The 23,904-nt window shown below is 33.9% G+C and overlaps 2 protein-coding genes across 2 annotated transcripts; both read right to left on the reverse strand.

The window, feature by feature from the left end:
- Window positions 1-10,547: 10,547 nt before the first annotated feature.
- Window positions 10,548-11,348, reverse strand: LOC144999956 (Late embryogenesis abundant (LEA) hydroxyproline-rich glycoprotein family). Its single transcript, XM_078959101.1, has one exon. The coding sequence runs from the start codon at window positions 11,333-11,335 to the stop codon at window positions 10,727-10,729; it is 609 nt and encodes a 202-aa protein (XP_078815227.1). The 5' UTR covers window positions 11,336-11,348; the 3' UTR covers window positions 10,548-10,726.
- An 11,186-nt stretch (window positions 11,349-22,534) lies between these two features.
- Window positions 22,535-23,014, reverse strand: LOC145002513 (uncharacterized). Its single transcript, XM_078961769.1, has one exon. The coding sequence runs from the start codon at window positions 23,012-23,014 to the stop codon at window positions 22,535-22,537; it is 480 nt and encodes a 159-aa protein (XP_078817895.1).
- Window positions 23,015-23,904: the final 890 nt, after the last annotated feature.

Genomic DNA, 23,904 nt, shown 5'->3' on the forward strand with positions numbered 1-23,904 from the left:
AGTCGTAGATCCCCAATCGCCGACTCCATGAAAGATATTATGAGGTTCGATTTTTGGGGAAGGCGGGGTACTTGAATTTTTTGGGGATTTGGTTTACCCTGTTAGTTGCATCAAAAAGGGACGCACGTATTAAAATTTTATAAAACGACATCTCTACACGACACCCACTTAAATTTAGTTGCCTTCCGTGTTTTTAATTTTTTTGTTCGAAATTAATTTTAGGGCACGCACAAATGCGTGTCCTTTGTCCTTCAAATTTTGCAAAACTGACATTATTTTTTAGGACACACACAAATGCGTGTCCTCTATCAGCGCGTGTCATTGTTTGCGCATCATTAAAGGGCTGTTTTCTAGTAGTATCATATGTATCATCAAGTGAAGCAGATATTTAATCATTAAAGGGTTGTTTTCTAGTAGTGTCAGATGTCTCATCAAAAAGTATTTCAAGTCTGTTCAAGCATTAATTAACGGAAGTCTAAGAGATTGTGTACTCAAATAGACTTATAATTCAGTTGAAGGAAATACAAAATAAATCCAGAAATCAAGAAAGGATCTAAATGATTGATGTGGTTTCTATTGTGGAAGAAATTGGACACTAAAAGAGGAATTGCTCCTCAAATCTCATCGAGTTGAAGAAGTTTGACTTAGACAAGACTTCAAATATCTATATGATAGAACTATTTATTTTTCTATCATTCACTTGAGTATGGTATACTTAAAATGACACTAATAATTGATATTATGGGTTGATGATTGGAAGAAATAATCAATTGATTACAAACGAATGGTATTTCGTGTTGAAGATATAAGAAGTGTTGTTATAGTCTTTATTTAAATAATATACGTTTTATACATATCCTTATAGGGACATGTAACAGTTGTAATTTCTGAATAAATCTAGATTTACTTATCGTTTAATAGATGTTCACATTCATGTTTTGAAACGATGTATTTTGTGTTAAAGAATATTTTCTCATAATGTTGATTATGAAGTAAATCTATAAGGTTTCATTAAATTGATAGTTATGATCATAACACATATATAATCAAATAATATTTGATTGTAACTTATCTATGTCATAATCATCATGACTATATAAATAATAAATACATATACCAACTTCAAGAGGATGGAATTTTTGAATGCAAATGATCTTGATTCATTTGATATATGTGGATCATATTTATATGGGAAGATGATTCACAAGTGTCTTTATCTATTAGTAGTTAAAGAACAAAAGGATTGACAAAGAATTATACATAAGTAATGTATGTAATCTTTTCAATGTACGAATAGAATTAGTGATAGATACTTAGTCAATTTCACTGACGACGTTTATTCGTTATTGTTGAAAACCTTTGATTTTCTCAAATTGTTTCATAGTGAAGATTGATATATGACTTAATGAGACCATCATTTACCTTTCGTTGTGATAAAGAAAATGAGTTTTGTAAACCAAGTCTACTTGGAACATCTTAAGAGTTGTGGAATCGATTCAAAACTCATTCCGACAAAAACACTCACTCATCATTAGTATGGTTCTTGTGGCATAGGATCACCTCATCAGTTGGATCTATCTTTTGATGTTCGAGGTAGCCTTCATATTCTCTAGTAGGATAGGGTCACCTGGCCACTAGCTGAATGTCGATAGTTTAAGTTTTTTAAGAGGATAAAATAGACCTTTCAGCCTATTATATTATGTTTTAAGAAAAAACTATTTACTTAATTAAATTTTGGAATAATGCTCACTACAACAAATATATATTGAATATGTATAATATAATATATATATATATATATATATATATATATATATATTTGTGTATGTGTGTGTTTCCAAGAAAACAAGTGGATTAAATAATTTCACTAGAATAATGATGTAATGGTTTATCCTTATCTAAAAGTTATGGAGTTATAAAGCTTATGTTAGACAATAAGCTTAAGCACTATAGCATCTACTAATTTCATTTATGTAGACTATCCTAAATGATTATTTAAGATGAAGTTTTTAATAATCCCACTAGTTGTCATTCCATAAGACAAGTGATTAGCAAGTTCTTTTTCTAAGTGGGAGCTATTTGGAAATTTAAGTGAAAAAGATCCATAAGATAAATGCATCATAGTTTGGAAGTAGCAAATTTTCAACTATTTTGAATCTGCTCAATAGTTGATCAGAAACTAATAAGACACATAGAGATGAATTCATGTATGATTATCAAGTATGATCTTGATTAATCTTCCTCGATATAATATGAATATAAAGAGCTAATGAGTTTTCAAATGAGAAACCATACATGAATGAAAATCCCTCCAGATTTAAGCTAACATCTCAAAGTACGGATCTTCTTTCTTAGAAGATAATTACATAGTGTGATTAAATTATAAATCAAGAAGACTCTTGTGTTTTATACAAAGCTAGTGGGAGTGCAATAACATTCCTAGTATTATAAGTAGCCGACATACTAATACCCGGAATAAAGATCTATATAGATAGATCATGGCAACTTAAAGGATTAAGTAAATTGCATTAATTGTCAAGGATCCTAAAGAGCTTAAGATAAAGGACCCTGAGAGAGTTATCTTGTCAAATACCACATGACATGATTTTTGAGCAAAATCCTAGTGCAAATGTTTTGAACTAGATAACATGATTGTATTCCATATGATGTTGCAATTGGAGTAATCATATATGTCATGATTATGCATGAAAGCCAAATAAATCGTATGCTTAGAGCATGTCGAATGATACCAGTATAATCTGAGAACGAGTCATTGTGTGACTTATAGGAATATTCTAAAGTACTTTGAAGAACTATATGTCTAATTTGCGGAGTATTTGAAAGAAATCTATGTTTAAAGTTGATACACATGTGCTAAGCTATCAAATAGATTGAGATGACTCTTAGTTACAGTTGGGCGTATCCTCATTATGAATGAAGAGAAATTTACATGGATAGTGCTTCCATGTAGATTTTAATTACAGTTACAAATCAGAGTTAGAGTACATTGTGGTTTGGAGAACCACATGCAAAGATACATAATGTATAGTTCATTATGACTATGAGTAATCCCATTACGTAAGTATTGGTATCTAAGTCATATTTAAGCATCTAATACATTCTCAATAGTTTTCTGTAATACCCCAACTCTCAGGTATTTGATTTGGGCATAAGTTTTTCTAGATTTCAAGGCCTACTCGACGAGTCGGTTGTTCAACTCGTCGAGTAGCAGCGGGTTGGTCTATGTGTTTAAGTGACCTACTCGTCGAGTCCATGGGGGAGAGTCGACGAGTAGGAGCTGGAGGATGAAACCCTAATTTTCGGGGTTTGCACCCTATTTAAAGGATCATTGGCCTCCCCATCCTCCCCTTTACAACCCCTGAACGTTCCAAAATCCTAATTCGTGTGTGTATGCTACTTTTGGTATGTTTAAACTTTGAAGAAGGATTTTGGTGAGAAAAGCTTAGGAAACAAGTGATTAGAAGCAAGGAACTCATGGGAATCAAAGATCTACTTCAGTTGGCACCCTTTTGATGGAATTAAGTTGTTACCATGGCTCTTCTCTTCCTAGATCTCTTTTGGGTGGTTTTTAGGAAGCCTTTCTTGTGTTTGAGCTAAGATATGAAGTTGCAACTTCAAATCTGAGGTCTCTTTGGTCTCTAGGTACATAAAGTTGTCAAGGTTGGCAAGTATGAACCTCCCCTCAAGTGTAATACTTCTTTACAAGCTTTGTTTTGTCATTTTAAGACTTTAGAGCCTTGCATGCACGTAATTTTTGCAACTTTACATGATAAACTTGCCTTGGGAAGATGGATCTACAATATGGAACCTTAGCATGGCTTAAAAAGCATATGTATGGATGAAGTAGTGAAGGGACTCGGCGAGTTGCATGGTCAAATCGGCGAGTCTGATGAAGATTGTCGTGGGCTCGTCGAATCAGATGAGTGACTCAGTGAGTCGGCTAGGGTTTTCCAACCTTTGGACATGTAGGAACTTGGCGAGTTGCAAGGGGAAACTCGACGAGTCGGCCAAGGAGTTCACGACCGCAAACCTTAGGAACTCGACGAGCCACTCTAGTGACTTGACGAGTTGGCGAGTTACGCAAGGAACTCGATGAGTAGTTGAGGGTACTCGACGAGTTGAGGTCAACATGAACTCTTGACCTTAACCAATGACTTTGACTTTGACCAATGGTTGACCATTTGACTTCTGGGGACATTTTGGGAAAACTGGAAATTTACAAGCATGGTTCTATGGTGGATATAGGTGATGGACTTTGTTCCGGTGATCCGAGAGTTTGAGTTATCTTCGAGTCGATAGTGTGAGGTGAGTTATCCTCACTACATCAATAGGTCTAAGGCACCAAGGTCGGCTCTTTATGGTTTGTATCTGGATGATGGCATGATATATTTATTGGTTACCTCCTGGTAGTTAGTATGGTGATATGCTTATGCTTAGTGACCTGGTTAGGTCGGTGTCCTGGTTATACGATGACACTATGTTAGTCATCGGTTAGGTCTTTGTCCCAGTTATTGGGATTTTGCTATAATTAGTGATCTGTTAGATCGATTTGACTGTTGTATGATATGAGCTAGCATATGATATAGATATATATATATATATATATATATATATATATATATATATATATATATATATATATATATATATATATTCACATGTTTGTTTGATTGGGGGTTGGGTTGAGGCAGTCCTACTTTGTGTTGTAGGCCAACATACCCGACGAGCGGTCCGGATAGGTTGTAGGCCCTGCGAGGCGGTCCAGTCATGCCGAAGGCTCAGGAGAGGTCAATATAGGTTGTAGGCCCTGCGAGGCGGTCCAGTCAGGCTGAAGGCTCATTATGCATGTTGTTCTATATTTTTTGTTATGATATGTTTATGGTTCGATGAGGTTGGTATTTTAGGGGAAGTCACTAAGCTTTCGGGCTTATATTTTTAGTTTATTGTTTCAGTTACATCAGGGGATCGTAGCAAGGCAAAGGCATGATCGTACAACTCCACATGTTTTGTTAATGTTTCTGGGAAAACTCTAATATAGACTATTTTGAAAACAAATTTGTAATAACTGTTTGTTTTGAATGTTTTGAAAAGTCTTAAATTGGCTTGAATTTTATGGGTGTTACATTTTCATTATATATATATATATATATATATATATATATATATATATAATTGAATATGTTTGTATCCGCAAATTTTATACAAATCAAGTTTTTCAAATCTACTTAACAAAGATCCTTCATTAGCTAAAGCATGAAAGTCAAGTTGTTGCTATAGGAACTTGTTGATATAAGTAGATGTATTTGATTGAAATTTAGTATTCGGGTATTGGAACAATACAAGCAACATGTATTGTAAAAAATTGATATATTGGACATGAGTCTTTTCATTGAATAATTGTTGTGTTCTATATTAGCATGTTTAAATCCTCGAATAACTAGTTTATTCTAAATGTCCATAGTTGTTCATAGTTGTTGTAGCATCTATGAAGTAAGACTAATATGAGTGGATCGGTGGATTCTCATGGAGATGAGAATAGCAAGAGCTGCTAGCCTGCTACCAACTTCATAGGTATTTGATTAGAGAATAAGTATTGGACTTGACTCGCATCAAAATCACTTTATGGATCGTAGTCAAGAGTGATGTTTTGATTAATATTGTATCTTTGTATTCTTAGACCTGAGATGCATATTTAGGACTTGAAGTGTGGGAATTGTTGTGTTTTGACATGGTTTAACGCTATTCCGTAAAAGGCAGTCATTAGGGCCATCATTGGGTATGACATGAACTACATTAATAGGCGTATGTAGTCGAGATGGGATTTTTCTCTCTTATTCATTGAGAGTTAGACAATTACTAAAAGTTGAACACTAAATGAGATTGATGGCGATCCATATCTCATGTTCGACATGATGTCTGAGACAAAGGAATAAATGATACCACACTTTTAGTAACAGTTATAGCTTAAAGCTCCTGGAATTGGTTGTTGATGAGATGGCACCCTTCATATGTTATTAGGGGCAGTAGCCCGTTGCTAGACGTCAGCTACTGTCTATGTCATTCTGTAATGAATCTTATGCAAGTGGGAGATTGTTGAATTTATATGTCAAAGAATCATTATTAAGTGACATTGCTAATTATATATGATCCAATAGGGTCACACCTTTATCAAGTTGGCACATTTTGTATATGTGATTATTAATAAATAATACCAATTGTTGTATTTTAATTAGGGAATAGTTATTGTTTTATGAAAATAATAATTATAAGAGAGTATAACTACTTATTATTTCATATGGTATGAAATAATAAGTCATATATAACCTTTTGGACTAGTTGAATTCTTTTGTCCTTTACCTAAAGACTAAATTTATATTTTATAAACTTTGAGTTTATAAAAATTAAAGAACTCTTCTCTTTTCAAGAGGTATAATCGAAAATATTAAACAGAGAATGAGGTTGCTTGTCAACCTTCATGTTTTTTCTCCCCATGCTTCTAAAGGCTACATTACTTTAGAGTATTTTAATGTAAAACCCTTACCTTTGCATGGGTATATAAGAGAGTGTTTTGCATGATTTTTTGGCTAATTTTTCTGGTGAACTCTCTCCATTCTCCATATGGATGAAACCTCTTCCCTTCTCCTCTTCTTGTTGTCTTTTGAAGATTGTTGCAAGCTTAGAAGCCTTCTTGAGTTGTCTCCAGTGTTTTAAAAACCGGTTTGAACTGGCCGATCGAACCGGTTGGACCGGAAACTGGGGAAGGAAGCGGTTCAACTATCACCGGTTTTACACTCATTTCTGAACCGGTTTTAGAAAAAACTGGTTGAACCGGTCAAAATAAACCGGTTAAACTAAATAAAAATACATGGAAAAAATTATTTTCAATAATAAACTTTGGCAGACTTTTTCACATCTATTTAGATTTTTCCAAATAAAAACATATGGTAAATGTTATGATGTTTTTTGATGCACTTGTATTCATCTAAAATTATATTTTGTTTCGGTATTATACTTTATTTTATTTTTGATGTATGCGAAATGATGTAAAACTTGTAATTATGTGTTGTTTTAATGTATTTAGATTGATCTACAACTTATTTTTATGTGTATTTTTAATGTTTGAACTTGTAGACATCAAATTTATGATTTATGTATGTATGTATGTGTAGAAAAATAAGAAAAAAAAGATGAAAATTATAGAAACCGGTTGACCCGACGGTCGAATTGGTTAAACCATGAACCGATCGTCATACCGGTTCAACTAAAAACCCGGTTTTTAGAACATTTGTTGTCTCCTTTAGTGCGTATTTGAGTTGAGCACTTAAATGCTTAAGACACACAAGAATACAAGAAGGAATTAGCATTCCAAGTGTCTTACTCTTGATGGTGGATACACATAGAGAAATCATGTTCTTTGATTTTTTGCTATCTTCATCAACACCTCAAAACCAAGTGCGTTCAAAGGCTTCAAAGGTTGTCATTCTAAAAATTCTTTGGTTGTTTTTATTTTATTCTAACCTCTATAATGGATCCTTGATGGTTTGGTTTTGTTATAAACTTAAAATAAACTTGTTATTTTTAAAGTATTTCATTGCGGTTTTTATGAAAAACAAACTTATATTTTGTATCAAAACTCATCATAATCATGAATAGAGAGGTCTCCAAACGTAACATTCCTCAACTGATCTTCAAGTTGCATAGTTATAGATTCGACATTTTCATAGAATAAAGAATGGAGATTTTGCCAAACCTTTCTAGCTGATGCATTATTCGAGTGAACTGAAGTGACTAGTTTCTGAGAAATTGATCCAAAAATCCATAACTTGACTAGAGAATCCAATTCTTGCCATGTTGCATCTGTAGGAGTTTGATTTGGTGGATCGTATGTGGCATCAATATGATCAACAATGCCATTAGCAATACAGTGGGCTTTAAACAGATCACTCCAAGGTTCGTAATTGCGGGTAGTAATGTCAAGAATCGGTGGTACGTAGGTTTTTATGTTGGTGACACCAAATGCACGATGGGTTGGTTTAGGATGGCAGCTTTCTTTTCCAAACACGGAGAGAGGGATAATCAACAGAAAAAAATAAAAAATGAGAAGAAGACAGGAAGGGGAATGATCGACTAGATCATTTTGAAGTAGAAGGATCGGCTAGGGTTAAAACCCAATGTAGCGTGATACCATAATAGTAGTTATGTTCCCATGAAAAACAATTCTCATTAAACAATGAGACTCGATATATGTACACAATACAAACAGGCCACAAAGGTCAAATGCCTAGTACACAAAACCCTAACTCTAATGGGCTAACTAACAAGAATACAAATGTATATACAAAACATACCCGCAAACAGGGACTTCTTTTCATAAGCTGAACCCCAATATGCGGTTGAAATTTCTCGCCATAAAGCTAAAAATACGTCTTAGACTTCATTCAGTAAAGTGGTCATCCACTCCTCGTCTTTCATGACTCCCTTCGTAGCAAGAGGTCTTTGTTTTCTATTAGGCATCCCATGTTAAAATTTTAATCATCATCCCCTTCCACCTTTGGAAGAAAATCCGTATTTTCCGAAAATTTTGAGATCTAAAAATGTTTTTAGTAAATTGTGTCGGACAACATGAAAATCTTGAACAATCATCCCCATGTCTATGTCATCGTCTGACTTTTGTATTTTATTTTTCAAGTCAAATTGTAATTCCTCCTCTTAGTTTTCAAATCTCCATTCCAATCCTTTAGCTTCCTTTTCATTAAAAAAGAAAAGTATGTTTATCCATGAACTTAATAAATTTGTTTCTTTCAAAATAGCATAATCAGCATTTTGATGGGCCCATAAATACTTTACCAACTTCTCAAAGCCATATAACTCCAAAAGTTATGAAGTTTAAAAGATATGGCCCATAATCTAAATCATCATTTTTTTTTCAGGAATTAGGATAAATGAACTTTGAGTTATGATATGACCATATCAGATCCAAAGCAAGAGAGGATAAATTAGTGAAAATATCAATGACATCTTGTGAAACTAAATAATGATCTAATTGACTAATTTGCTCATTTTCTTAAATGCAAAAGACAATATAAGGACTTATTTTTACATTAACAATTTTTCTGTAATAACTCTGAGGAGAAAATGGCTCAAGTAGAAGACGTTTTCTTAAAATAAGATTGTTTTTATAATAAACCGGCTAAGCTCCTCCAGTTAATAAGTTTCTAATTATTAAATGGTAACATAAAGGAAATTCATATAATAGCCCATTAAAAAAAGTAATTTAACTTCGAAGATTTTATTACCGTCAACTTTTTCGTAAATTTCAAAACTATCATTTTCTTTGTTTTTAAAATCCTAAAATAAATAAGTTATGATTGTCTCTTAAATCTAGGGGGAGGCCTTTGTGTCCGAAAGAAAAAAAAAATGGCAAATATTTCATAATCATTTCAACATTGGTCTAATTGGTGTTTAGTAGGGTAAAACATAGGAGGATTTCAAAAATTATAATTGGTCTAATTGGTGTGTTTGTCATTTCAATATTATGTAACTTTTTTCTGTTTTTTCTTTGCTCTACCTGATTTTCAACCTTATGTAACTTTTGTCATTTCAAAAATTATAATTGGTCTAATTTGTGTGTTTGTCATTTCAACATTATGTAACTTTTTTCTTTGCTCTGCCTTCGGTCTTTAGGCAGTGGTTTTTTTTTTTCAATATAATTCTGTCATTTCCAAAAAAAAATCATAATCATTTGCTAGATACTAATCAAAGAAAAACAGTCAATCATACAATATGGAAAGTTTCTTCATGGTTCGATGAAGGAAACACAAAGACCTTGGGTTTTGGTTTATTCGATGAAGGATCAGATGGTTAGGCTTTGCTAGTTTGTGTAATGTTTTGAGCATTTGCCAAAGCATGGGTACATAAGGTATGTATGGGTTCTGATATGCATGACGGGGTGTTAGAAAGATTTTGATAGAGAATCAAAACAAAGTTGGTAAATTTCATGATGTTTTTGTTGATGTAAAAGGCTTAATCGACTCGAAAGGTTTGACTGGATATGTGTTGGTCATCCATAGTTTTCGGTTTTCGAGTTAGATAATGTGGTTTATACTTTCATTTTGGGTGTATTAAAAATAAGGGTTGGTCTTAGCATGATGTCAAAGGGGAGAATGAAGGTTAAATGGTGATAATAATATTAAGTCTAGGGTCTAATATGTATATAAATAAAAGTTGGAGGTCAAAAGCTGACTTTTGACCATAGAGATAGAAAGAGACGTAAAGAGAAGGATTATTCAGTTCTCTCTGTACTTTTCAGTTTTCACTCAAAACCATTAAGAAATGAGAAATATTGAGGTTTTGGTTTGGTCAGTTTAATTTCCAAATTCTAGTTTATTCCTGATTATTGTTTTGGGTTGGCTTACTCATTTGCAAAAGGCTGTGATTGCTAATGTCAATAAATTTATTTAAAAAAATTATAATTACACACGTACTACCTAAATAAGTTGCATAAATGGTAATATAACGAAACAGTGTTACAAAAAAATTATTAAAAGGTATCACGTGATGTCTTCAAGTAAATAAATCACACATACAAATTATAATACTTAAAATTCACCCAAATCCACAAAAATAGAAACAAAACAAATAGAGCAAGAAAATTACAAAACACGCCCTAATCATATCCAAGAAAAACACAATTCAACCCTAAAAGTCAAATATCAACATCACACATGGTCCTTTGAAAGCCCCTGGAAGAAGTAGAAAAATGAACCATTATAGGTGCACACGATACTTTCATGTGGTAGTGTCTTGACTTCCACACTCCCACCTTGAACCTTATTCTAGCCTTCAATTTCACAGTCATCTCAACTCGACCTGATGTTCTTTCAGTCTTCAGGTCACGTGCAATCTGATCAGACAACTGAACATCATGAGATGCAAGATTCAACTTAAAACGGGTTGCGTTTCTTTTAGGCTGATGGAACGGATCAATAATCCCTCTGCTAAGAGTTTCATCATCATATAGAACCTCAATATCAACTTTATCATAGTAGACAGACACTTTCTTGTTAGGGTTGTATGCACGAAGGATAAAGTTGTAGGTTGAGTTTAGGTGGTTGCCATCGGATAAATTGTAGTTGTTGATAGAACCATCATCAATGGAGTAAACCAACTTTTTGGGCTTAATGGTTAGCCAAATGATGAGAATGGTTAAACCAACAAGGACTATGAGTACTAGTAAGACTATTGCAATGAGTCTAACCAGATTTGAATGTGTTGGGGTGGCTTGATTTGGGGTTGGGGGTTTAGTTGTTGCCATTTTCTCTAACAATTTAGATAACATGGTTAAAATGGGGTTGAGTGTTATATAGTATGCAAAAAGTTGGGAATGTTGTGTTATAGAGAATAGAGAATGTCTTGCGACTGAGTCTTTCCTTTTTCTTTCCACCAAATGTCCTTTTTATTTTTCCTATTATAAATTGCATATAATTTCACATGATCCAAGTATTTTGTACAAAATTAAATGATTGTTATTATGTTTTTTTTGTATTAATTAATTACGAGAAGCAGGTATAGATATATTTTGTTCGAATATTGATTTGATATCTGGGACTTCCAATATGAATTCCTAAATAATTAAAATTTTGAAATATACATTATATTTAGTTAGCATAAACCAATTGTTAATTTGTTATAAATGAATTCTATTATTTTTTTATATTTTTTTTGGAATTTACACTAGATTATTATTTGTCGACATGATTTTCATATATTTTATTAATTTTAAAATAAGTACCAAGTAATAGAGGATTAATAAACGTAAACATGGAGAAAAAGGACCATAAATGATTCTTAACTTGAAGATGGGGGAAGAAGGAATAAGTAGTACTCTCAAGTGATCCTTTTATTCATGTTTGAAAATTGCAACTTTTGTGGATCCTTGGTTTTGAAGGTTTCTAAGAAAACCCCCCTGTAAATTCGATTCCTTTGGTAAATTTAAAAAAATTACAATTAATTTAGTTTTAGATAAATATACAATTATAATAATAATATAATTCCATAATTTGTCTCACTGGGGTGGCTGTTATTTGTTTGTACAGATCTAGTCATTATATTTTCAAGATATATTTCTGTTGCATCATTTTGTTAAGAACATTTTTGACTTCATTGAGATATCTCATTAAGAGTTTGGTTTAGTACAACGATATTATTCCATTAGTATATCAGTTAAAATCAACAAAGTACTTAATAGGTCATCTGTAAAGTGTATTACAGATCAAATGTGTAAGAATGATTGTAAATTTTTGTTGTGAGATGGCTCAAGATTATTACTAGTATATTGATTTTTACTAAATGATGTCTTTTTTTAACGGCAAAATACATTAAAACAAATATGACTAAACGGTATGGTCTTCGCCGGAGGCAATCTGATTTGGCATTTAATGACAGCCGCAAACACCGCACCTTTTTTTTTTTTTTTTTCATCAGCAATCTTGAGCGGCATATATGTGCAGCTGATAAATTGAACCGCAAAAAAATTCAACCAAAAAAAAAAAAAAAAACATGTTAGGCTTTTCGGTGTGGTATGCGGTTTGGAACTGCGGTTAGGCCATGTGGGCAACGAACACCGCCCCCAGGATGCGGTTTGGGGCGATCGAGACCGCACTGCGGCCATTGAAGACCGCGTTTGCTGATTGGCTCTTCCCCTTTCTCTTTTTGACCGTTCAAAGATTCGTGTAATTTAATTATTTTTTTTTAACCATTTACTCCATATATATATATATATATATATATATATATATATATATATATATATATATATATATATATATATATATATATATATATATATATATATATATATATATATATATATATATATATATATATATATATATATAAGGTTGCAGAACTCGTTACTCGGTACCTGTTCGGCCGACTACCGAGTAGCGAGTACCCGGGAGTACTCGGGGAGTACTCGGATTCGGTAATTCATGTAGAAATATTTTTAGGGAAATTATATATGTCAAAATCATAAGTTAAAATCATAAGTTGATTGAAATATATAAAAAAAATTAGGGGTAAATTACACGGATGGTCCCTGTGGTTTAGGGTAATCTGTGTGTTTGGTCCCTAACAACTTTTTTTAACTCGGACGGTCCCTACTTTATATTTTTGTTGCACGCTTAGTCCTTGTCCGTTCTAAAAAGACTAATTTACCCTTACTGATTTCTTTTACCATTTTTTAAAATATTAGTTATTAAAAACAAATATTAATATATATGAAAAAAAATATTAATTAGATATGTGGGCCCACCTCCTCAGCCCCTCCCATAAAACCCCACCCTCCACCTCCATCGTTTTCGTGTCCTTCTCAAACAAACCAGCAACACCACCACTTATATATTCTCCGGCGAGCCACCGCCACCAATCAGATGCAATATTAAATAAAAAAGAACCAACGTCGAAAGTCGGTGTTTCTTTGGCAAACATAAACTACAAATCGCACAACCTGGTAAGGGATCTAGGGTTTTCACACCTTGTTCTCTTGTTATTATATGTCGGAAATTGTAGAAAGCTCAACCATGGCAGCCGGCGATGGGAACTAGGGTTTCTGAAGCACCAATTTTTGTTCTTGTTCGTGGGAAAAATACTTTGGCAATGGTGAAGATGGATTCTAGGGTTTCTGAAGATCGGTAGGGTCTTTATTTGTTCCCCCCTTTATTCAGTTTCGAACCCACTGAATTACCCCTTCTCTCACATGGAACAAAAAACGATTTGGTTTATCATTGATATTATCGGTCTCTAGACTGGATTTTTGGGTTTCAAATGTCGATTTCCCATCATCGATCTTCTTTATTTTCATTGATTTTCAAGACCACAATTATTTCTAGGATACCTCATCGATTGGATAGGCGTTAAGCGGTGAAGGCATCAAAAGGTCTTCTTCTACTTTCGACAAAAGGGTAGGGGGATTCACCTGAATCTGGTTTTCTTCTAGGATTCAACATCATATTCTGGTTTTATTTTGGTGTTGAATTTGAGTTACAAGTTTGGTTTTAGATGTATATTCAGATTTAGTGTTGAACGTTAGATGGCTTTATTTTGATTTTTGGATAATTTATGTGGTATGGATCTTTGGCCGGAGATGATGACCGGATTTGGTGCCGGTGACTGGAGGTGGTGGTAAGAACCGTAGAGGATTAAGCTGGAATCAATCATTTTTCCAGCAATATATTAATAATTTAATTTATTAATAATAACTGGAATAATATAAAAAGAACTAACAAAATAAAAATAGTCATTAAGGGCAAAATAGTCTTTTTAGGTTAGATAGGGACTAAGCGTGCAACAAAAATATAAAGTAAGGACGGTCCGAGTTAAAAAAAGTTGTTAGGGACCAAACACGCAGATTACCCTAAACCACAGGGACTATCCGTGTAATTTACCCAAAAATTAGATACATGTGAATACACAAAAGCTGAAAAATCACATAATGGTCTTACTTCGTGAATAATTACTGAAAATTTAAGATATATATGTAGTAATAACCATATGTATGTGTTAAATAATAAATCATTAAGTATATTATACATATTAATCACCGAGTTGACCATGTTTTACAAAACTACTCAGTTTAGTAAATAGGCCGATTGGGGAGTACTCGGGATTTTGTAACTCGCCTCGGTAAGGGGCCGAGTAGCGAGTACTCGGAGGAGTAATCGGCCAACTCGGCGAGTTTTACAACACTGTATATATATATATATATATATATATATATATATATATATATATATATATATATATATATATATATATATGAGTATGATCAAATGAGAACACCTAAAAGATTGAGAATGCGAGAACAGATCTGGACCATTTAAATACATAGATCTAAGGTTATTATTAAAGGGACGATTTATGAAAAAATTTAAAACTAATGGTATTAAAGTGTAAGTTTTAAATGATCAGAAGGGCATAATAGAAATTGCAAGTGTACATATTTCCTATAATTTCTCTCCCTTTCACCCCTTTCCTTTAATCTTTCTCGTATCTGTATTCCCCCTTTCTCTTCTCTCTCTCTAGGGTTTCAATTAAAGCCGACTCCATCTTTCTCGTATCATCACCTCACGCTGCAGCCACCGTTTTCGTCCATCACCGGTGTCACCAGAAGAGGCGTCGTTAAGTCCAGATGAGGAGCCTGCCTTTCTCTCGATTCTTGGGCTAATCTCTCCATCTTCCACACAACACACAAACACACACAGACATTGACTGTTTGTAGAGATGTTCGGTCGCCATGAAAAGGGCGTCAATGTTCAGGTCCTTCTTCGATGCAGGTACTGTGAATCTAATCCTCTATTTTCGCTTTTGTTTGTTCCTGATTTCGATTACGGTTTCGAGATTCCCTTTTTGATAATCTAATTCGTGTGTGGATCTATAATTGTTTGTTAGGCCTTTTAGTGATGACGAGTTAAGGAACAACGCGCCTCAGGTGGTAACGTGTAATGAGTATCAAAGAAAAGTTAAGGTTTCATAGAGTGTTGTTGGGATGCAAATCGATAGGGTTTTCACGTTTGACAAGGTACCTGATTTACTAGAACACTTAAACTGATTCTTATTCTTTTCTCTTGATTTGAGGAATTTACAAATTGCATTGCATTGTAAGTTTATTTGAGGATGTTTACAAATTACAGACATGGTTCTGCGTTTTTATTCAGTGTTTTGATGATGCATTAATCTTAACCCTGAAAGCAGTTTGATTATAAATCCACTAGCCAGTGAGTCATGTCATGTTAAATTAATTATCAATTATAGAATTTTAAATTTTAAACAAAGCAGTTGCTTTTTGAAGTACAATAACACGTCTTTGCAATTTGATTGTTCAATTCGTGTATGTTGCTTCCTTGCTCCACTATCTAAGTGTGATTAGTTTATAAATTGATCATGATTTTTAAGTGTTAATCATTTATGATTTTCAGCTCTATTCAATTTATTCATCAGTGTTAATACATGATTCTAGTTATCATCATACATGATTTTAGTTATCATCATACATGAATAAATCTTTATTCATTACAAGGTTTATGGTAAAAACTAAAAAAGTTTTTTCCTTTCTCTGCTATCAAAAGGCAAACATACATTCATTTGTGAATCAGTAAATATATATACACAACGTTATTATCTGATTTTTTTTTTAATTATCCTTGAACTTGATTTTTGCAGGTGTGAACCCAAGAATAACAATGATCACATGTGCCCTTCTTTGTTTTTTTTTTTTTTTTTTTGTGTGATGATAACAACAAGAAGAATCACAACAAACTAGATTTTTTATCTTCTTGAGTCATTTGTTATTACAACTAAAGTAGATTTTTTTATCTTTACATTTTCCTTTATTCATTAATGATTCCAGATGTATTGGTTTTCTATATTTGTAAATGTACTTTTATACCTTTATGATTACGACTGAATTGAGTCTTTATTTTTAGTTATTTTTTTGGATGGTGTTTTACTCATTCCATCTTTTATTGTTATATATAATCCTTCACAATTAACATAATCAAACCAAATAAAACTGTTGAAAAAAAATTAATTTAATGTATGTTTTCTTTTATTTATGAATACAAAAGAAAAAGTGTTTTTTAAATCTTTATACACATAATATCTGAATGATAATTTAAAAAATTTGACTTTGTTAACAAAAAGTTAATAAAAATTATTTTCGTTATATATTAACAAAAAATTAAAATAAAAATCCGTTAATCTATTATTTTAAGTAACTGTAATTAATATTGCTAAAAGTTAGGAGATTAAGATTTGTTATCATTTAAATTAAATATGCAATTACTAATATACCCTTGTAAAATGATTGGTCAAGAAGTGTTCTCGCGTTCTCAACCTTTTTGGTGTTTTCATTTGATCCTTTCCCTATATATATATATATATATATATATATATATATATATATATATATATATATATATATATATATATATATATATGTTATCATTTTTACATTTGCACAACCTTTAAACACATATAAACACAATCATTTCATCCAATTTTCTTTGAAAAGATGTCTTCTTCCAAAAGACCTAGCAAAGAAAAAACACCAGTCAGAAACACCAACACCCCAATACCTTCATTTGATCAACCGATTTTCTCACCTCCGTATTACCACTATGGCGGTATCTTTCCTTCTTTTCCACAACGACCAGGGCAACCACATCCACAAACACCACCACTACCACAACCCGACCCTGATTTTAATCTATTTGATTTTTTGTCCCAACCCGAGTTTGTTTAACAAACACAAACACAACCAGAAATGGTTGTTTCTGATTCTGAACCGGAATTCATTACAGAAACTCAGCCCACTCGAGCAGCGACTAAAAGAAAAGAGAAGGCGGAGGCTAGATGTTGGGAACCTTTGGAAACGTTAGTGTTGGCACAATCTTGGATCTATATTTCAGAAGATGCGACGGTTGGAAAAGACCAAAAGCATGACCGCTTTTAGATTCGCATGTTACACAGGTTCCATAAAGGAATGAACCGTAGAGAATACCGTTCAAAACATCAAGTGTACTCCAAATGTGGGAAGATGAACAAGGAAGTCATGTTGTTTAATGACTTGTGGAACAACATGAAACGTCAATGGAAAAGTGGAGAAAGCGATGAAGTCATTTTGAAGAAAGCGTTGAAAGTATATCAAAAAGAAAATCTGAAGGCTTTCAAGTTTCTTGAAGTTTGGAATTTTTTGAAAGATAACAGGAAACGGTTGAGTAGCAAAACATCTGACTAACATATCGACAGTGGGTCCAAACGCAACAGAACATCTGAGTCCAACCACACTTCATCGGATGTTCGTGTTCAATTTGATCTGAACGAAGATGAACCTGTTCCGGTTTCACCACCTTCCCGACCATTGGGAAGAGACAAATCAAAAAGCAAAGGCAAAGGCAAAGCGTCGGATTCAGATGATTTGAAAGAAATGGGAACCGACATGAAGGATATAAAAGAGAGAACAAGATTTTGAAAATTGCTTCTGAAAGAGAGCTTCGGAAACAAAGGGAGAGCGACATGCAAATACTAGCAATGGAAACGTCGAATATGACCGGGGCCGAGCTTGAAGTGGTTTTGGCGATGAAGGAGGAAGTGAAAAACCGTTACATGAATCGTGGCTAATTTCTAGTTTTTTTTTTTCAAGTTTTTAATTGTTTCTTGTGTGTGTTTTTTTTTAAGTTGTTGGTTTTTTGTTTCTACTTTGTTTTTCTAAATTTTTAGGTTTTTTTTTTTAAATTAAGTAATGTATGGTATTTGTATTTTTAATTAATGATATATTATGTTTTTTTATTAAAAAATAAGTTTTATTAAATTAAAATAGTTAACAAAAAAAGCAAACAAAAAAAAGGAAAAAAAATATAACTAAAATTGTGGCACCACACCCTTGGTGTGGCAAGAAACCACACTTAAATGGTAAAAAGTGACATGGCGCTTACGTGGCGAGGGAGGGAGTGCGGTTTCGGTGGGACCACTCCCTCCAACCTTAGTACATTATATTGATATTTTTATTTGACACCCCTCTTTTTATTTGTAAACAAAAGTTTTACCATCGGTAAAAAAAACTATCACATCCCCGTCATTATGGCAAAAATAGTAAAAACTTGTATGGTTTTTACCATTGGTAAAAAAACCACCACACTTATTAACCTAAGAGACTAGAAAATACATGATACTATAAAGCAGAAATATGGAATAAGATTTTGTAACGAACTAATTTAGTTATATCTAAACTAGGCTTCCTATGAATAGTCTAAAAAGATTATCGTGAAATATTTTATGAAAAATGACAATTGATTCTAGGTTCTTTTCCTCTAAACAAAGTCTCGTTTCCAAAATTCCATATCACCCATAACGAAGTAAATCTCCATTTTTAGCACCAAGCGCAGACTTTCTTTGAAATTCTAATAATTCTCCGTGACCTCATTCCATTCATGATTAAAGAATATATAAAAGATACATCGGAAAAGGGCCCGGATACATTGGGCTAAACTAATGTGGGCTATCTATACAAGAATATTTACATGAAATAATGATCTACTAACATCCCCCATAGTGCGAACAGGGGGAGAATCACGTACGTTCAAACTGGACCGAAAGTCTAGAAAAAGAGACGATGGAAGACTCTTGGTAAATATGTCAGCATATTGAGAAGATGATGGCACATGTAAAATTCGAATGTGACCGGTGGCAACCTTGTCTCGAACAAAATGAAGATCGATATCAATATGTTTTGTCTGTTGATGTTGGACCGGGTTAGTAGCCATGTACACATCACCCACATTACCACAATAAACAATGGTAGCCAGATGTGGCGAGTAGTGAAGTTCAAGAAGCAAGTTTCGAATCCAACAAGTGTCTGCAACGACATTGGCAACACCTCGATATTCTGCTTCTACACTAGATCGATAGACGGTATTCTAACATTTTGATGACCAAGACAACAGATTTTTGTCCCAAAAACACAGTATACGGATGTAGATGAACGAGTGAATGGACAACCAGCCCAATCAACATCAGAGTAAACAATGATGTCATGATACAAAGAGCAGAAAAGTTGAAAACCATGACTCGTAGTACCATGTATATAGCATAGAATACGTTTAAGAGCGGTAAAGTGAGGTTCCTAAGGATCATGCATATATAAACATATCTGATGGACAACATATGAAATGTCCGGTCTAATAAACGTGAGATATTGTAGTGCACCGGCAAGGCTGCGATATAAAGTGGAGTCGGCAACTGGAGGCCTGGAGCTATCAAACTTAGCAGAAAGATCAACAGGTGTTCGGGAAGTTTACAGTTAAGCATGGACACCCGCTCAAGAATCTCATTGGCGTATCTTTGTTGAGATAAGAACATACCATCCTTTGATCTAGTAGCCGAAATGCCCAAGAAATAATGTAGATTGCCAAGATCAGTCATGGAAATTCAGAGCTAAGGACAGACATGATACATGTTAGCAATTGTGAAGAGGATCCGGTGAGAATAATATCATTTACATACAAGAGAACCTTGTCTGTAAATAAACGATGATGTATCACACCTGCTATGAACAAAACCAAAATGTTAGATAAACATAGCAACCCATTAAAACCAAGCCTGGGGTGCCTACTTGAGACCACAGAGGTTGTTGTATATACACAGTTTCCTGAAGATGCTCATGGAGAAAAGCATTCTTGACATCGAGTTGTCGAATAGGCCCTTGATAGGTTACAACAATACTGAGAACAATATGTATAGTAGTTAACTTCACAACCGGGCTAAATGTATCATCACAATTAATGTCACGTCTCTGACTCCGACGATTAGCAACAAGTGTTACTTTGTAACAAGATAGAGAACCGTTTGTATTAAGTTTCTTTTTGAACAACCAAATACAATTAATAACATTAGAAGCAGGTGGTCGTTGTACAAGAACCCAAGTTTTGTTTGAGATAAGAGCCATAAATTCATCAATCATTACTTTTAGCCAATTGGGTATGTAAGGCCTGCAAATAGTTTTTAGTATTAGGAGAAAAGGAGTCAACATGAAGGTTGGACTTATAGATGCTCGTTTTCGCACGAGTCAACATGGGGTGTTGAGACCTTAGAGACTCGGTGTTGGTGGGAGGAGACGAATCTGATTTTGTAGATGAAAGGGATGAAGTGGAGATAGCCGAGGGGAACAACTCGGAGACGGGAGTTCTCAGCAAGGAAGATGTCGAATGGGTAGGGATTATCGGTGTGGTAGGATTTCATTCCAAAAAATGAGGAATAATGATGGATGGAGTCTCATTAAAAATAAAGTGATAAGTAGGAAGTTAGGTTTCGTGAGGAATACCTCTGTTGAAATGATTTTGATTGGAAGATGGAGATTGAGTGAAATCGAGTGAGCCAAAGAAAGAGTATAATGGTGCAAAATTCAGGGCATTGATCCCAAAGGGAAAACGGTTTCGTCAAAGACAACATGATGAGATATGATAGTTTCTTGAGTATCCAGATTGAGGCATTGGAGGGATACCTAAGGAAGACACATGGGATGGATCTTGGTGAATGTTTATGAGGAGTGATAATATGTAGAAAACAAAGACATCCAAAAACACGAAGATTAGAGTATGATGGTTGTTTTTGAAATAGTTTGTGATATGGAGTGTCATTATAGAGAGTAGTTGTAGGAAATATATTGAGTAGGTGTGTAGCCATGTGTAGAGCTTCAACTCAATAAGTTAGAGGCATATGACCATGGGACAAAGGTGTACAAATGACATTAGCAATGGTGTGGAGCATGCGTTTAGATTTGTTATTTTGTTAGGACAAGTAAGGGAACGAAAAACACATTTGAATACCATTTTCATCACATAATTGATGAAACCGATGATTGTCATATTCACCTCCATTGTTGCATTAAAAGATTTAATGTCAATTTGAAATTGATTTTTGACAAATGAACGAAAGCGCATGAATTTAGAAATCACTTCAGATTTGGTGCATAACGGATATACCCACAACAAATGAGAAAACCCACCCAAAAATATGATATAATATTTAATACCACTAATACTCTTAATCAGAAAGGTCCAAACATCAGAGTGCACAATTTCAAAAGGAAAATGAGTAATAGAATTCGACACACTAGTGGAAGCATAACATGTTTGCGAATTTTACAAGCATGATATAAGCTAGAGTCTTTATTAAAAGAACAAGAAATAGAACGATTATGAACTAGATAGTTGATTACATGGAGACCGGGGTGACCTAGGTGTTGGTGCCAAATTGACTGAGAAAGGGAAGCAAATACTTGAGGAGTACTAGTTGCGATAGGATAGAGGTCATCGGTGTTGTCACATTGCGTTAGAGTTTGTTTTGTCCGATAGTCCTTCACAGAAAAACCAAAAGGATCAAATTCAATAGATCACATATTTTGACGGGTAAATAGATGAATGGAAATGAGATTTTTAGTTATATGAGGGGTAATCAAGACATTTTTAAGATTGAGGATACAATAAAGATTTGGGAGAGATGTATGGCCAATTTTAGTGATGGGTATGGATGACTCATCACCAACTAAAGTTGTGGATGAATGATTACTTTTATTGTCTAAAACAAAGTTGAGAGTACCTACATCAGAATGATGATCAGCTGTAGCGCCAGTGTCCATGTACCATCCGCCTTGTCTCGGGTTATTTAATGTTGTAGAACAGAACATTTTCGGTATATAGGTGGGCTCAGGGGATGCATTGTTGGGCCATAGGGCATGTTGAGCAATCTGGCAGGCGTGAAAGACCTGTTGGGGAGAAAATGGGCTGCTAGGTCCTTGTTGAAAAACTAATGGGCTACTTGATGTTGGGTTGTTGCCTAAAGAGGTCCATTTAAGGGATGTTGGGGCAGATTAGATGGACTCAGCAGAATTCCTGTTTGCATCGAAATAGAACCAGGCAACACTTGATGGCAACCAAACACCTAAGTACAACCGTTGTTTCTATGGCTGTTGTTGGACAATGCGTGACCACCACCCTCGATAGTTATTGTGAGATTGGAAGGCTTCTGAGACCAAAATTGTAGAAGATGACGAATGGTCTGAGTGGGTTTGAGTTGAATTTTTGGATTCATCTTGTTGGATTTGTTGCTCTTCAAGTAGAAACATGGAGCGTATATCCCAAAACGAATGCAGGGGATCGTGATGGCGGATGGTGGTAATTGCAATGTATCGATTTATTTTAGAAAATCCATTCAGTGTGTAGGCAACAAGGTTGTGTTCATGCACTTTTGCATCCATGTTATCCATCAGGTCAGCAAGATTTTTTATACGATTGCAGTATTCATTGATTTTGGAGTTACCACTGGATATGTTACGAAGTTTGTTGTTAATCTGAATAATCTTGTTTGCCTTATTGTCACGAAATACAGTTTCAATATATTCCCAGACTTTATACGCAGTAGCCTTCTTCTTAAAAATCATTTGGAAAAGAGAGATGATGAGTGTACCGTAGAACCAGGACTTGACTATAGATTCTAATATATCCCATCCAGTGCAATCAGAAGGGGTACATTGCTTCTCATTTTGTGGTAGCAGGTGATCGGAAACTCCATAGTCGTTACAGTAGATCTTAAAGAGTTATCTCGAGATGTCATAATTCATTCTTTCAAGATCAAGCACAAGGGGACAACGTGTTTAATGTTAATCGTAGATTATGGCTTATTAGAGACAAAGGAAGAAGAGTTTGGTATTGGATATCTAGTCATGATGATTGAACGGAATGAGAGAAAAAGAGGAAAACGAAAAGAAAAGAGGATGATGAGATGGTCGACAGAAGGGAAGCAGTCTGCAGGAACTAGGGCTTTTGGAGAGAAACTTTACATGAAAGTATTACAACTCTGATACTATGGAATTCTAATAATTTTCCATGACCTCATTCCATTCATTATTAAAGAATATATTCAAAATACATGGGAAAAGCCGAAAAGGGCCCTAATAAAATGGGCTAAAGTAATGTGGGCTATTTATACAAGAATACAAATAATATAAGAAATAATGATTTGCTGGAATTCTTATCCCCCTGTCTTTGTTATAACAAATGTCTAGTTATAGTTTAATAATCAAAAGATTCCATCGACGTTGAAGAATGAAAAGATTCAATCGATGTTGAAGCCTTTTTCTTGAGGATTCGAGGCGGTGAATTGAATTTGGTGGAAGCACCGAAGAATCTGGAAGAAAGAGACTTATAGAATACATTTGAAATTGATAAGTATTAAAAATAAGCTATCATTCCATTTCTGAAGTCAGCTTATGAACATTATTGTTCATAAGCCGACATCAAATATATATATATATATATATATATATATATA

The sequence above is a fragment of the Lactuca saligna genome, chromosome 6 (genome assembly GCF_052625555.1).
Source record: "Lactuca saligna cultivar CGN05327 chromosome 6, ASM5262555v1, whole genome shotgun sequence".
Taxonomy (NCBI): Eukaryota; Viridiplantae; Streptophyta; class Magnoliopsida; order Asterales; family Asteraceae; genus Lactuca; species Lactuca saligna.

Coding starts and splice junctions, on each gene's coding strand:
- LOC145002513 (XM_078961769.1), bottom strand. CDS start 23,014: ATGATTTTTAAGAAGAAGGCTACTGCGTATAAAGTCTGGGAATATATT.
- LOC144999956 (XM_078959101.1), bottom strand. CDS start 11,335: ATGGCAACAACTAAACCCCCAACCCCAAATCAAGCCACCCCAACACAT.